The following is a 15,982-nucleotide window of genomic DNA, read 5'->3' as shown; positions in this document are numbered from 1 at the left end:
TGATGGACATTGATGGAAAGACATTTTTCAATTTTTTTTTTTGAAAATCTGTATTATAACGATGATAATTTTAATCAAAGAAGTCATTTTATAATTATTGCCGATCTTATTCATAACATGTAAAAAAAAGTTGGTTCTCATTATAAATCTGATGAACATGCAACTTACCACGGCCAATGGCTAAGCTCTTCAAAGATCACATGAAAGATTGTATTCACCAATTAAAATGGAAATTTGAATCACTTCAATAGCTAGGAGCAACACTGATCCTTAATATTTTAATCAAACTATTTAACGAAAGTAACGTCATCGGCGACCTTCGTATTCAGAAAATTAAGGCCACGGCTTGGTGTCTGGTGTCCATCGTAACAAGTCAGGTTGCGAATCAGATTTGTACTCGCAATTTACCTCTGCTCTTGCTCTGCAAAGATGCGCAAGAATCGTTGAAGCTTTATAAAATTCAGGACCATTAGAAACCCCACAGTCAGCCAGGGTTAACGTCACACGTAAGTACCATATTTGGAGCAGAAAAACAGCCTACAGATTAAACCTCACAATGGTATTTTCAATATGGGACAGGGATGGCATCTGCTGAAGGATCATTTGTGCCCAAGTTAAGAGGCGATACTTCCCTCTTTGTTAGAAAATCTTATAAACAATTAGATCTGAGGTTGATGGTCTTTAAACTCCCTCAGGAACAAAAGGATGAAGCTTTGTCGCCTAGCAATCAGATATTCGGGCATCTTCTACATCCGTGATTAGTACCACTTGGATGATAAATGGAAAGACTTGAATTTACATCTGACTGAACAAAATGTGTTTGTCATTTCTGTAATTTGCATCTGTTAATGCTTACATTAAAGGATCAATGATTCTAGATGCACTAATTGCGTGTTTGTGATGGTTCTGAACAAAATTAACATATGAAAAACAGAGGACTTTTTCATACCACGTGACACTAATAAGGACCATGAAAGAAATACAACACATGTTTGTAGAAAACAATACAGTGAATTCTACCTGGCTGCTCTCTCAGTTTACAGCCTCACTTGTTGGGGGCAAAGTGAGAAAACACTGGACAGTTGTGACTGACATAGATTGATGAGTCTTGAAGCAGGGGGCACAGTCTCGGAATAAGGGGCAGGCCATTTAGGACTGAGATGTGGAGGAGTTTCTTCAAACTTAGAGGGTAGTGAATGGAATTCTGTGCCCCAGAGGGCAATGGAATCTCAAGCCTTGAGTATGTTCAAGACTGAGATTGACAGATTTCTACACATTAGAACATCAAGGGATATGGGGATGGTGCAGGAAAATGGGGTAGAAATAGAAGGTCAGCCATGATCTCATTGAATGGTGAAGCAGGCTCAAAGGGCTGAATGGCCTACCCCGGCTCCTATTTATTATGTTGCATATGCTAATCTCCACATTGTTTAAGAATATTTCTGTTGGAAGATCTACAAATCCCTGCCAAGCTGTATAAACATTGCTTGAAAGTCCCCTCCCTCTGACACTTTCTGGTGGATTGCACAGCTCACCTTTTTAGTTCTGATTGGTTAGTTATTCTCAGCTGACATATCTATGACTGCTGCTTATTTCCAGTGGCGTTGAAATGTTTCCGTCTGGTCTTCAGGTGACCCTTTGTTTTCCTGCGGTTTGCGATGGGGGGGGGTTTGGTCGGGTGTTTCTCATTGGCTCTTTGTGAGATCCAGACCTGTATTCACCGGAATCTACCGGTCGCGTTGCGCCTGAAAAGCAGGGTGGCCCGGCGTGCGCAACCAGTACATGCAGGGAGATCCCACTTCCGGGATCTACCTTGTTCGCCACGCCTCGCGGGATCTAACAGGATCTCGTGAGACCGCCGCAATGTGAAACCTGCCCATTGTGAACGGGATCACTTTCTGGCAAATCTGCATATTAGATTGAGACAGCTAGTCTCACTATGGAAGCATTCCAGAGATCTCCCCAAGGTGTGGGAGTGAACCCCTCAACTTGGAGACCTCAGGCGAGCGCCATTCAGTGCTGGTCCCCACATAGGGGGACCAGACTAAACGGCACTCATGGGGGTCTCCCAAGGGATTGAAGGCTGCACTGAGTTCCGGTAAGCGGGGCTTCGCAGTGCAGAAAACGGGGCTAAGTATGGCTTCGTTGGGGAGATCCCCTCTGAGGCCCCCGATCTACCCAGATGGGCGTTAGATAGTGGGCGGTTTCTTGCCACTCTGAGCTCCGAGAAACACCCGGCTAATCTCGCGCTGTGAGAATTTACCTCATTCAGGTAGATCGAGCCCTTAGTCATTTTTTGGGGCTGGGAGAGTCTCTCACCAGTCAAGCCCACACTTCAAACTTTTTCTGCAGTGGAAATCTTTGGGTGGGGCGATACGCTGGCACAGTGGTTAGCAGTGCTGCTTCACAAATCCAGGGACCCGGGTTCAATTCCGGCATCAGGTGACTTTTCTGTGTGGAGTTTGCACTTTCTCCCCATCTCTGCGTGGGTTTCCTCTGGGTGCTCCGGTTTCCTCCCATGGTTCAAAGGTGTGCAGGTTAAGTGGATTGGCCATGCTAAACTTACCCCTTAGTGTCCAAATGTTAGGTGGGGTTACGGGAATAGGGTGGAGGTGTGGCCTTAAGTAGGGTGCTCTTTCAAGGGCTGGTGTAGACTCGATGGTCCGAATGGCCTCCTTCTGCACTGTAAATTCTATGATTCTAAACCTGCCGGCCCGACCGGCTCCTCAGAATCGGGAACTGTTTTGAAAGGATGTCCTGATCTCAAAGTGAATTGAGGGTCCTCTCACCCACAGACAATGTGACCCTGGCAGATATGGCCCAACCTTCAACCCCCAGAAGCAACCTCCCCTCATCAAAAAAAGTTAGCTTGAGCCCCTCCATCACCCAGGCATGAGGGTGACCCTGCCTCACACCCATCCATTTTTATGGGCACCGGAGCATCACCTCCCTGTTATGGGGTGGCTGAGGTTCCTCTCACCTTTACAGCCCCCTTTCAACCCCCCCCCCCTTTGAAGACCCAATCCCTTTATTCCCCCCAGCCTTCATAATGTCCCTTAATACCCCTTTCACCCCCACCACCTTCAAGCCCCGTTCACCCCTCCTTTCATGGGCATGGCCCCCCTCAGATCCCACCCCTTGGCAGTGCCAATGTGGCACCCTGGCACTGCCCCTGACATCATGGAAGTGCCAACCTTGTATTCTGGCAGTGCCAAGTTGCCACTGCCAGGATACCATGTTGACACTACCAGGGTGCCCGGGTGCCATAGGGCAGTGCCATGCCTTGTCCCTGACTATCTGGAGGCTCCAATAGCCTCCAAGTCCCCCTGAGGGGCCATCATGCTTGGCCTCCGCTTGTGGAGACCAGTACTAATCGCGCCAATGCTGACTTGTGCCACCAGGGGCTGGTTTCGCACACTGGGCTAAATCGCTGGCATTGAAAGCAGACCAAGGCAGGCCAGCAGCACGGTTCAATTCCCGTACCAGCCTCCCCAAACAGGCGCCAGAATGTGGCGACTAGGGGATTTTCACAGTAACTTCATTGAAGCCTACTCGTGACAATAAGCAATTTTCTTTTCTCCTGATGCCATTGAACTTTTTTCTTTTAACCCCAGGTGTGGCAGATCTAGGGCACTACAATTACTTGGTTTGGAAGCCAAGAAGACAATAGTGGGAAGGGAAGGGTGAATTCAGAGACTTTTTTCAAGCTCATGTATGGAATCTTTTCCCTTCGTTGCTTATTGAAAGACATCTTGTGGTGGTGTTGTAGCACGCTTACCTCTGGGCCAGGAGCCCTGGGCTCAAGTCCAACACCAAGACTTGCTGGCCACGGAAGGAGCGTTCATAACACGGTTTAACAGGCTGATAATCGGCTCAGGAATCCTTTCCCAACTATTCCCCAAAGGAAAAATCTGTGTGTGAAATAATACTTATTTCTTAATTTCCTTACAAGCACGCCACCTGGCAGCCTTTTAGTGCAACTCGTCACAGTAATTTGTCACCTGCAACTATTACTGTGCCCATTATAAAATACTTTCTCATTTTCCAGGTAACTGAGAGCAGGAGCTCGAGCAGAAAAGTACAGAGGGCTGGATTCTCCGCCCCGCCGCGTCGCACTTCTATTTCATCCCACCGGCAGGATGGTCTGTTACGCTGGCTGGTCAATGTGGTTTCCCATTGTGGGGCAGCCCTGTACCATTGGGAAACCCCAGGGCTGCTGGCAAAACGGAGCATCCCAGCGGCGGAGATTCCAGCCCTTGATGTTAAGGTGGCCGACTGTGGTGAAATGTATTCCTGGAGGTGTCATCACCTGACCACCCCCCCCCCCCCCCCCCCCCCTGCCGCCACCCCGTCCACCACCCACCAACCCCGGAAGTCTACAAGGAATCCTGCGCAGGATTTTTTGACATCACCAGCAGAGGGTGGAATGAAGCCGTCAGCGGGCATTAACTCAATTAAAATTTAAGTTAAATTCTGTCCTGCATGTGTGAAGTCCCTGAGAACATTATTAAGGGGCGCAGAGTAGCAAAGAGACGTGAGGAGGGTACTCATTGGAGTACAGGCCTCCTCCACACTGTGTGAAGTCGCATTATTACAATTACACGGCTCTTTCTGGAGACGTTTGCCTGCCTGGTTGACACTCTTTAACCGTAAAGCTGAAGAATGTAATTGTTTCATTGAGAACTTCCTGTCACAGAGGATGCTTGTGGCCAATCCACACCCAACAACTTGCTCTGAAAACCCTGCACACACTCCAAAGCTGTGACCAATTCCACCTTGATGTGGAGATGCCGGCGTTGGACTGGAGTGAGCACAGTAAGAAATCTTACAACACCAGGTTAATGTCCAACAGGTTTGTTTCAAACAGTAGCTTTCAGAGCACTGCTCCTTCCTCAGGTATTCCACCTTAGCAGCTCAGGCAAACCACAACTCTAAAAGAATCAACAACATTCTAAATAAATCAACCCACGACATTTTGAAAAATTGATTGATTTTCCTATCTGCCAAAATCAGTGAATCCTTAAAAAAATTTCACAATCCGGATTTCGATACATATCTTTGCCAAAACCTAATCCATTCTTCCTTGGGCCAGAATCTTTCCCCCTGCCCACTTTAGCCACAGGGGTGAACATACAAGATCAAGAGGAAATTAAAAAACAATAAGTCTCAAGCTATTCGAAAAGGGAAGGAAGTAGAAGTCGTTTAATGCGTGTTGTATATTGGGTACATTTCTTTCAAAGTTCCTGCACTTGGGGCAAATATTTTTATTGTTCTTTCACGGGATGTAGGGAAGGCCCCTCCCTAATTGCCCTTGAGAAAATGCACTGGTGATACCATCTTCCCACTGCAGTCGTAAAATCCATGGGATACCTCCAGCGCAGGAAGTCATTTGGCCCATCAAGTCTGCAACAACCTTCCGAAAAAGCACCCCACCCTGGGCTACACCCTCACCCCATTCCCGTAACCGGCACATCCTTGGACACTAAGGGGCAATTTAGCACGGCCAAACCACCTAACCGGCACATCTTTGGACTGCGGGAGGAAACCAGAGCTACCCCATGCAGACACAGGGAGAACATGCAAACTCCACAAAGTCACCCAAGTGCGGAATTGAACCCGGGACCCTGGCGCTGTGAGGCAGCAGTGCTAACCACTGTGCCACCCATGTGGTGTATAGTGCCAAGCGAGTTCCAGGAGGAATTAAGTGATATAGTTCCAAGTCGGATAGTGTGTGACTTGGAGAGGAAGCTTGCAGGTGATAGTATTGCCCCTCCCCTGCCCTTCTGGTTGGCACAGGTCAGCAGTTTGGAAGGTGCTGTCGAAGGGAGCTGCTCCAGTGCATCTTGTAGATGGCAAACAAACCTTAAGAGAAATGTCCCCAGCCCTTACAAGGAACTAGAGTCCCTCCAGAGCCGGAAAAGACCCACACATGAATTTTACAGTCAAAAAAAGGGGGCAGATTGTAAATATATTGAATTCACAAGAGGGGCAAACAGATCATTATTATCGAGGTTCTGTTTTTTTTATCTCACACTCGCCCCGTTTCTCAATTGTTTCAAATCTCAGATAAATGTGGGCATTTCGCTATTTGCAATAATAAAAGAGTGAAGAGGGCGGAACGTACAACAGGCATTGAACATTAACCAGCAGGCCATCCATGTGACTCGGGCTCGGAAACAGGAACCAGCATCATCCTGTAACAAGGCTGGGGGGCTGGTGTTCAGACACATCAGCCGAGCTGAGGTCGCTGGAGGATGGGGATCAGCCGCTGGAGCGTCGCTTGCCTCTGGCTGGCTTTGCAGCGAGTCCCCAGCGCCAGTGCGGCGAGCCGGGCAGCCATACCGCAGTCATGGCCAGTGCCTTACAGGTAAGGCTGGCATTGCTTCCAAGCTCTGTGCAATGCGGAAGTGCTCCTTCCAGGGCAACTGGGGCCATCGAAAATAAGTTGCAGATTTGGAAACTAAACATTACTAAAAGCACAAACAAATTTTATTTCTAGTGATCTGTAGTGTGGGCTAAATGGTGGCGTTTCAATGTAAAATGTGAAGCCCTATCACTCCCTTGGCCTTTATAAGTTCAATTTCTTCATTTAAAAAAAAAGAAGAAACTTTATGTGGTGTCCTAAAAGTAAACATACTAAGGCGTTTTATAAAAGAAAAATAGATGGCCAAATGTTTGTTCAAAGGGGCAGAACTCCAGGGCCACAAAGAGTTAGCGGTGGGCCAGTGATTGCAACTGGACATGTTAAACAGTAAATGCTGCAAACATTCAGTTGGTCTGTCGGCATCTTGTGGGGTTTGTGTTTCAGGGTGAGGGATTTTTTTTTGCCTGATCTGAAACACACTCTGTTTACGTTTCGGAATCTTTACAACTGGATTTCCATTTAAAGAGGAGACATTTAACTTTTAAAATCCAAAGTAAAAGCTCAGCCAGTTACAATGCTGCAAAAAAAAAAGCCTGAGGTGGCAGTGAACGGTGTGACTGGCACAAGGTGCTTCTTTGAACCAACTATTTCATAGATTTCTTAGAATTTACAGTGCAGAAGGAGGCTATTCGGCCCATCGAGTCTGCACCGGCTCTTGGAAAGAGCACCCTACCTAAGCCCACACCTCCACCCTATCTCTGTAACCCCAGCTAACCTTTTTTGGACACTAAGGGCAATTTATCATGGCCATTCCACCTAACCTGCACATCTTTGGACTGTGGGAGGAAACCGGAGCACCCGGAGGAAACCCGCGCAGACACAGGGAGAACATGCAGACTCCGCACAGACAGTGACCCAAGCAAGGAATCTAATCTGGGACTCTAGAGCTGTGAAGCAACTGTGCTAACCACTGTGCTAATATAATGCGTTTCTCTCTCTCGTGTTGGGGTGAAAGGTGGATATATTGTCGGAGTACATTTATTTTTCCCCGTTGAGCTGCATCTTATTGAGGAATATCAATTGTGCTTTCGTGATCATAATTACTGACGTGTTCTGTAATGTTTTTCCTCCCAAGTCTTGTTTCTAAAGATTAACAAAAGTCCTTTGTTCGGTCAGCTCCCTGACAACAATTAGAGTTTAAGCCGGTCTGTTCATAACCTTTAAGTTTAATTTGATTCTGAGATGATTTCCTGACCTCTTATTCATGCCATCGCTCCATCACGAGCAATGCTTATTCCCACCTCCATAACCATCACCTGACCTCAGCCTCTCCCCGCTCCATTCTACTGTTCCAATTGTCATTAATGCCTTTGCTATCTCTGGACTTGACCATTCCAATGTGCCCCTGGCTGGTCTCCCACATTCTACTCTTCATAACCTTGAGGTCATCCAAAATTCTGTTGCCTATGTCTTGCCTCGTAGCATGTCCCTTTGTTATATCGTCCCTGTGCTCCATAAGGTGCAGAAGTGGACCATTCTGCCCATCCAGTCTGCTCCACCATTCAATGAGATCACGACTGGACTGATCTGATGTGATAATCCACAACTCCACTTTCCCTCCTTATCTCCATAACCTTTGATTCCCTTAGTGAGAAAAATCTGCTCCTTCCTCAGGTGAATGGAGCAGTTGGTTCCAGTGGGCTCCATTCGCCTGAGGAATATCAATTGTGCTCTCATGTTGGACTTTAACCTCGTGTTGTAAGACTTCTTACTGTGCTCACCCCAGTCCAACGCCGGCATCTCCACATCTTCTAAACTCCATGAGGATAGACCACACCTCCTTACTCTCGCCTCATAAGAAAATCCCTCCACTCCCGGGATCAAGTGAACCTTCTCTGGACTGCCTCCAATGCCGCTATATATTTCCTTGGATAAGGAGACGAAAACGGTTCACAGTGTTCCAGCTGTGGCCTAACTCGTGCCTTGTGTAGTTTTAGCTGGAATTTCTTATTTTTACACTCCATTCCCTTTGAAATAAAGACCAACATTCCATTTGCCTTCCCAAATACCTGCTGAACTTGCATGCTTACTTTTTATGATTTATGCTCGAGGATCCCCAAATCCCTCCTGTGCTGTAGTTTACTGCCGGCTTTCTCCATTTAAATAACATTCGGCTCCTTTATTCTTCTTACCAGAGTGCACAACTTCACATTTTTTTACATTAAATTCCACCTGCCAAGTTTTGCCCCAGAGGAATGTCACAAACAGGTTCTTAGGGGCTTTTCACAGTAACTTCATTGAAGACTACTTGTGACAATAAGCAATTATTATTATTATTATTACACCAGGAATTGGAAAATAATTCCTTCTAGAAAAGTCAGGTGCAAGTTTCTTTGTTAAACTCCCAAAATATGTAGGAGTACAGAGGAAAATGAAATCGAGGGAAAGAAAAATGATCTAATTTTACCAAATTGGATTCAAAAGTACAGCATCCTAAAAGTTAAAATGCAATAAGGGAAGTTTGTAAATGACAAACATCATATTCCACCTGCTGTAACTCACGTAACTTGTCTATATCCCTCTGTCAACTTCATTTTAAATAGTCTTCCATAATTTCCAACCTCAGGCCTCATTCATCCCTACCTCAGTAATCACCTCCAGCCCCACAACTTTCTGAGATATTGGCTCTCCTCTAATTCAAACCTCCCCGGGGAGTTAATCTGAAGCTTGGAGTCCAGGTGATTGAAGGCATGGCCACCAATGATGGATCTATTACAATTTGGGATTCACTTCACCAAAACTCAGACTGTGGGTAAAACTGTCAGGCAGAGGAGAAAGAGGGGGCTTGACAACACCACACAGCCCATGAATTGGTGAGGAAAAACCTCTGCCTTTGTGGATGGTTCACTAATTTTTCACATTGCTTCAAGGGTTTTTAGAAGAGAGCCATTTCAGATCACAAAAAGCTAGAAGTTCTCAATCAATTGCTTGCAGTTGGCCAGAGGGTTGTGCCAAATTTGGATGTATTCCTGGAGGTATCATCACAGGGCCTTTTTGTGATCGCTTCATCCAGTCAAAACAGTCCACGTCTGCAATAACTAACTAACAAAACGTTTTAAAAATTGGAAACTAATCCTTTTGTGCCCTCTAATTTGAGTGTTCAGGAGATTAAGCTTTAATCAGTGGACCTCCAGGAGAGTTGGCAATCTTATTTTGCCACAGGATTGCACAGTGGTTAGCACTGCTGCCTCACAGCCACAGGTCCCGGCTTGGGTCACTGTCTGTTTGGAGTCTACATGTTCTCCCCGTGTCTGCGTGGGTTTCCTCCGGGGGCACCGGTTTCCTCCCACAGTCCAAAGATGTGCTGTTAGGTAATTTGGACATTCTGAATTCTCCCTCAGTGTACCCGAACAGGCGTCAGAATGTGGCGACTAGGGGATTTTTACAGTAACATCATTGCAGTGTTAATGTAAGCCTACTTGTGACAGTAAAGATTATTATTATTCCTGATCACCTACCTCTTTTTATGCTGGATCTACGGACAATGGATTTTTCAACGTCCTTTCCCTTAGAAGCGTTCTTGTAAAAATTATTTTACATTACAATACTTGCCTATCAAGTTTTGACTTGCTGTTTGATGGCATCTTACTCAATTCCTTGTTGGGATGTTTATCTTTTCAGGCGATTTGATCACCGGCCTGAACCTGATCCATTCTGCCAGCCCATCTACCCATTCTGCCCCACCGGCTCTCCCGATGGAGAGATTCCTCCGATGAAAGACCGTGACATTATAGAGGTTTATCGGCTTCAGACTCCCGTTTGGGAGTTCAAATACGGAGATCTGCTTGGGCATTTTGTGAGTTTTTACTTCATGAAATGTCTTAAATTAAGAAAGAAAAAGTTATTTTTTGTAATGACCTGACAACTGTACTCCACGTGAATCTGCATGGCTATTCAGCACATATTTTGCAGCTGTCAGACAAGAGTAAGTTTTATATTGTTATTTAATTCCAATATGTGGAGATGCTGGCGTTGGACTGGGGTGAGGACAGTAAGAAGTCTTACAACACCAGGTTAAAGTCCAACAGGTTTGTTTCAAACACTAGCTTTCGGAGCACTGCTCCTTCCTCAGGTGATAGATTATGAGAGTAAAGTAGCTCAAAATATAAAAACAGATAGGAAAATGTTTCTATAAATATATGAAACGAAGAGTAGCTAAGGTAGACATTAGACCTTTGGAGGATGAGAAGGGGGATTTAATAATGGGAAATGAGGAAATGGCCGAGGCATTGAGCAGGTATTTTGTGTCGGCCTTCACAGTGGAAGACACACATAACATGCCAAAAACTGTTGGCAAGGAGGCTATGGCAGGTTAGGACCTAGAAACGATCATTATCACTAAGGAGTTCATGTTAGGCAAGCTAATGGGGCTAAAGGTAGACATGTCTCCTGGCCCTGATGGAATGCATCTAGGGTACGAAAAGAGGTGGCGGGGGAAATAGCAAATGCGCTTGTGGTAATTTACCAAAATTCGCTACACTCTCGGGCAGTTCCGGCAGATTGGAAAACAGCAAATGTGACGCCACTGTTTAAAAAAGGTGGACAAAACGGAGAAAACTAAAAGCTGGTTAGCTAACTTCTCTAGTGGGGAAAATGCTTGAATCTGTCATTAAGGAAGAAATAGTGAGACATCTGGCTAGAAATTGTCCCATTGGGCACACAGAATGGATTCATGAAAGGCAGGTCACGTTTGACCAATTCAGTGGAATTCTTTGAAGACGTTGCAAGCGCGATGGACAATGGGGAACCGGTGGATGTAGTGTATCTGGATTTCCAGAAGGCATGCGACAAGGTGCCGCACAAAAGGCTGCTGCATAAGATAAAGGTGCATGGCGTTACGAGTACTGTATTGGCATGGATAGAGGATTGGTTAACTGACAGAAAGTAAAGAGTGGGGATAAATGGGTGTTTTTCTGGTTGGCGATCAGTGGTAGGTGTGCGCCTAGGGTTAAGTGTTGGGACCGCAATTGGTCACAATTTGCATAGATGATCTGAAGTTTGGGACCAAGTGTAATGTGTCAAAGTTCGCAGATGACACTAAGATGAGTGGTAGAGCAAAGTGTGCAGAGGACACAAAGTCTGCAGAGGGATATAGATAGTCCAAGTGAGTGGGCAAGGGTCTGGCAGATGGAGTTCAATGTGTATAAATGTGAAGCCATCTATTTTGGTAGGAATAACTGCAAAATGGACTATTATTTAAATAGTAAACAATTGCAGCATGTTGCTGTGCAGAGGGACCTGGGTGTCCTTGTGAGTGAATCGCAAAAAGTTGGTTTGCAGGTGTAGCAAATAATTATGAAGGCAAATGGAATTTTGTCCTTCATTGCTAGAGGGATGGAGTTTAAAAGCAGGAAGCTTATGTTGCAGCTGTATAGGGTGTTGGTGAGGCCACACCTGGAGTATTGTGTACAGTTTTGGTCTCCTTGCATGAGAAAGGATGTACTAACAGAGGAGATTCACTAGGTTGATTCCGGAGTTGAGAGAATTAACTTATGAGGAAAGACTAAGTAGACTGGGACTATACTCATTAGAATTTAGAAGAATGAGGGGGGATCTTATAGAAACATAAAATTATGAAGGGAATAGATAGGGTAGAAGCAGGGAGGTTGTTTCCACTGGTGGGTGAAACTAGAACTTGGGGACATAGCCTCAAAATAAGGAGTAGATTTAGGACTGAGTTGAGGAGGAACTTCTTCACCCAAAGGGTCATGAATCTGTGGAATTCCCTGCCCAATGAAGCAGTCGAGGCTACCTCGTTAATTAAGGCAAAGATAAGGGTGGCATGTGGCACAGTGATTAGCACTGCAGCCTACGGCGCTGAGGACCCGGGTTCGAATCCCGACCCTTGGTCACTGTCCGTATGGAATTTGCACATTATCCCCATGTCTGCGTGGGTTTCCCCCCCACAACCCAAAAGATGTATAGGATAGGTGGATTGGCCATGCTAAATTGCCCCTTAATTGGAAAAATAATTGGGTACTGTCAAATTTTTTTTAAATGAAGGCAAAGATAGATTTTTGAATAGTAAAGGAATTAAAGGTTATGGTAAGCGGGCGGCTAAGCGGAGCTGAGTTCACAAAAAGATCAGCCATGATCTTATTGAATGGCGGAGCAGCCTCGAGGGGCCAGATGGCTTATTCCTGCTCCTCGGTCTCATGTATTATTTAAGATTTATATTAACGATGAGATGCTAATTGATTTGTCTCTTTCCTCCCCCCCCCCCCCCCCCCCCCCCCCCCGATCACAGCGTATCATGCATGATGCAATTGGTTTCCGGAACACTATGACAGGCAAAAACTACACCATGGAATGGTACGAACTCTTTCAGCTTGGGAACTGCACCTTCCCACATCTGCGACCTGGAATTGAGGCTCCTTTCTGGTGCAATCAGGGAGCTGCCTGTTTCTTCGAGGGTATAGATGACTCGCACTGGAAAGAAAATGGTTCCTTAGTAAAAGTATCTGAAATAACCGGTAAGCTTGTTCGCTAACAAACCGTAATGTGGAAAGATCAATTGGCTGTTCAGAAGGTTACTTAAATTAACCTACACTTGAAAGGATTCACGCGATTAAAGGATGACATTTTAGAACAGGCTCATTAGCATACAGAAAGTTAATGTGCAGCTTAAAGGCAATAGAAGGTCGACAAAATGTTTTAAAATGTAAGCATAATTCAGTTTAGACCCCAGATCCATTTATTACAATAAAACTGCCATTTGAATCATCCTGTTTGGAACCCACTTCTTGGCAGAATCATAGATGTGTATAGCGTAGAAACCGGCCCTCCGGCCCAGCTTACCCATGCCACCCAGTTTCTATCACTAAGCTACTCCCATTTCCTCGATTTCAAATGCTTTTCCTCAACTTTTCTTTTTTTTAATTAAAAAAAAAAGTGTACAGTTGTTAATATTTATCTTGAACTCCACTTTTCCTACCAGTTGATGTTGAGGGAAAAGCATTTGAAATCGAGGAAGTGGGACTAGCTTAGTTTTAGAAACTGGGCAGTATGGATAAGCTGGACCGAAGGGCCTGTTTCCAAGCTGTAAACATCTATCACTCTCTGAGGTTCCTCCCCCACCCCCGTCCTTTGAATCTCACAAAGCCCCTGATAATTGCCAAGGACATTGGCAAAAAGTGCAGTTTTGTCCCTTGTTGGTCTGGAACACACCCCGAAGGTGCACAACTGGATGGTGGCGAGAATCCTGTACTTTTGTCACTCTTACGGCTAACCTCCGATCAATTCTGGAAGGGGTTCATTGTAGGGTGGCCTCTACAGTTCACCGGGGAAGATTTCCTGTTTCGCGTGCTAAGTTGGAGCTTTACGGTGTGAATTAAGCTGCTTACAATGAGTTTGTTTGTGCATGGGTTGTTTATCTGTTCTGTGGGAATACCGACAGCAGAGCACAGGTAATTATATCAAACTGTTAATGGAACTAAGATAAATTCTGCTCTTCTATGTTGAATGCCTGAAAGGTCCGTTCTTGCAGTGCAGTAGAGTGGAGCCAGATTTTATATACAGTTGTGTCTAGTATCCAGATAATCTTTTATTGTCACAAGTATGAACTTACTGTGAAAAGCCCCCAGTCGCCACATTCCAGCGCCTGTTCGGGTACGCAGATGGAGAATTCAGAATTCTCAGCCAGTATGGTAATTGAACCCGCCCTGCTGGCCTTGTTCTGCATTACAAACTAGCTGTCTAGCCCACTGAGCTAAACCAGCCCTGTCTACAGATACAGCAATCCTGTAGAAAATCTTAAACCAAAGGAATATGCATGATTTTGGTTGAATGATTTAAGTCTCGTTACAAATCACATGCCCAAGTAGCTGCTTAAGCTCTGATCTTGCAATTTAATATCTTGTTAAACGTTTAGATTTCTCTCTTGAGCATCTAGGAATATGCATAATCTTAGGAAGCTTGTTCCAGCATCATGTGTAACACGTTTTCTTTATCTGTGCTCAGGTGCAATATTCAACAAATTGGCCCAGTGGGTGAAGGAGGATAACAGGACTGGTATATATTACGAGACATGGACTGTTCAATCTGATCCTTCACCAAATGCTACAGTGTGGTTCAAATCTTATGATTGTTCAACTTTCGTATTGAGAGCTTACCAGACACTGTTTGAGTTGGGCGCTGTCTTTAAGAGCCCTATACAAACCAACTATACTAGAATATTCCTGTATAGTGGTGAGCCAACCTACCTTGGGAACGACACAACTATCTTCGGGCCACACAGTAACAAAACTCGGGGAGAAGAAATTACTTCTTTTTATTTTCCATTTAGACCACCGCATTCCGTGAAAGAACTGATATCAAGTCTGTTGGAAATAATTGATAAGGTTGTATTGGAGAAAACCTTTTACCTTTACTTCAATTTTGAGTATTGGTATTTGCCAATGAAACAGCCCTATGTAAGAATAACATATGAGGAAATACCTCTGCCATCTAAATGATACAAATCAACCGTTACTTAGCAACACATGCAGGAGAGAAAACAATTTTTGTATATTATTCATCTGTAACATTGCCTACTTTTGTAAGTGCAATCATTTTAATATTTTATTGTGATATCCACTCCCCCAGTTGTAGCAGTTAAGGCTGATTGATTAACTTTATCAAATGGAGCTGCATAAGCATCTACTTCCAAACAGGATTAGACTTTACCGTGTCATATATAAACTGTGCGGGTGTTAAGTACACAGTGAGGCGACGCTGCTGGAGCTGGACTAGAGAGGGAGAGGAATACCATTGTGAATAATGTTTTGGGAATAATGATGTTTTGAGAATGGACTGAAGACATTCCCACCTTTTGTTGTACGCTGACTGGGTTGGACATGGTATCAACCAGCATGAATTCCCAAATAAAGATGCAGCTGCTTTGCATTGGCTCAAGATTCAGAAGGTAATCCACACTGAATAGACACAATTAGTTTGGCCCAATGAACTTTGACTTGTACAGGATAGTATAATGTTCACCTATACTAATCTATACCATCCTTCTGTAACTATGTTAACTGTTGAATACTTCGCTGATTTACATTATTATACATTGTTTGAGCTTCGAAGGTTAAAACTTCCAAAGTTGCCTACAGTTATTCAAGCAGTTGGTCCTACACAGCACTAAAATGCAATTTTTTTTTTACAGTGGGTTCCTTTCTACAATGCAAATATCGCACAAATTGATTAACCTTCTGTGTCGTTAAGTGAACTGACTAAGTACAGAATAAATGTATTTTCTATGAGTCAGGGTCTTTTATTTATTGCGAGCATTCCAGTTGTGACCAGAGTAATTACTTTACTTTATTCTATATTTAACGATAACATATAACGAGGGCTTCGATAAGAGCATGCCTGCACGCTGGTTCACTCACACTTCTCAAATTCCTTTGTGTAGATCTAGCTGCAGAGGGAAGGAAGGGTGTGTATGGCGCACTCTTTCCCCCCCCCCCCCCCCCAGTGTAGAGTGTTTACTTCCACCCTTTGCCACAGTCCATACTTCATTACTATTGGGCCGCGTCCACTGAAAGTACCGAACAATTGTAGGTGTTGTCTTCTATG

The 15,982-nt window shown here is 44.7% G+C and overlaps 1 protein-coding gene across 1 annotated transcript; it reads left to right on the top strand.

The window, feature by feature from the left end:
• Positions 1–6,172: 6,172 nt before the first annotated feature.
• cln5 (CLN5 intracellular trafficking protein) lies at positions 6,173–15,666 on the top strand. The gene is made up of 4 exons (XM_038818767.1): positions 6,173–6,367; positions 10,046–10,220; positions 12,672–12,897; positions 14,384–15,666. The coding sequence occupies exons 1-4, from the start codon at positions 6,255–6,257 to the stop codon at positions 14,875–14,877; spliced, it is 1,008 nt and encodes a 335-aa protein (XP_038674695.1). The 5' UTR covers positions 6,173–6,254; the 3' UTR covers positions 14,878–15,666.
• Positions 15,667–15,982: the final 316 nt, after the last annotated feature.

Source organism: Scyliorhinus canicula, chromosome 14 (assembly GCF_902713615.1).
Source record: "Scyliorhinus canicula chromosome 14, sScyCan1.1, whole genome shotgun sequence".
NCBI lineage: Eukaryota > Metazoa > Chordata > Chondrichthyes > Carcharhiniformes > Scyliorhinidae > Scyliorhinus > Scyliorhinus canicula.
Note: the sequence above shows the minus strand (reverse complement) of the source record. Positions and strands in the feature narration are given on the sequence as shown.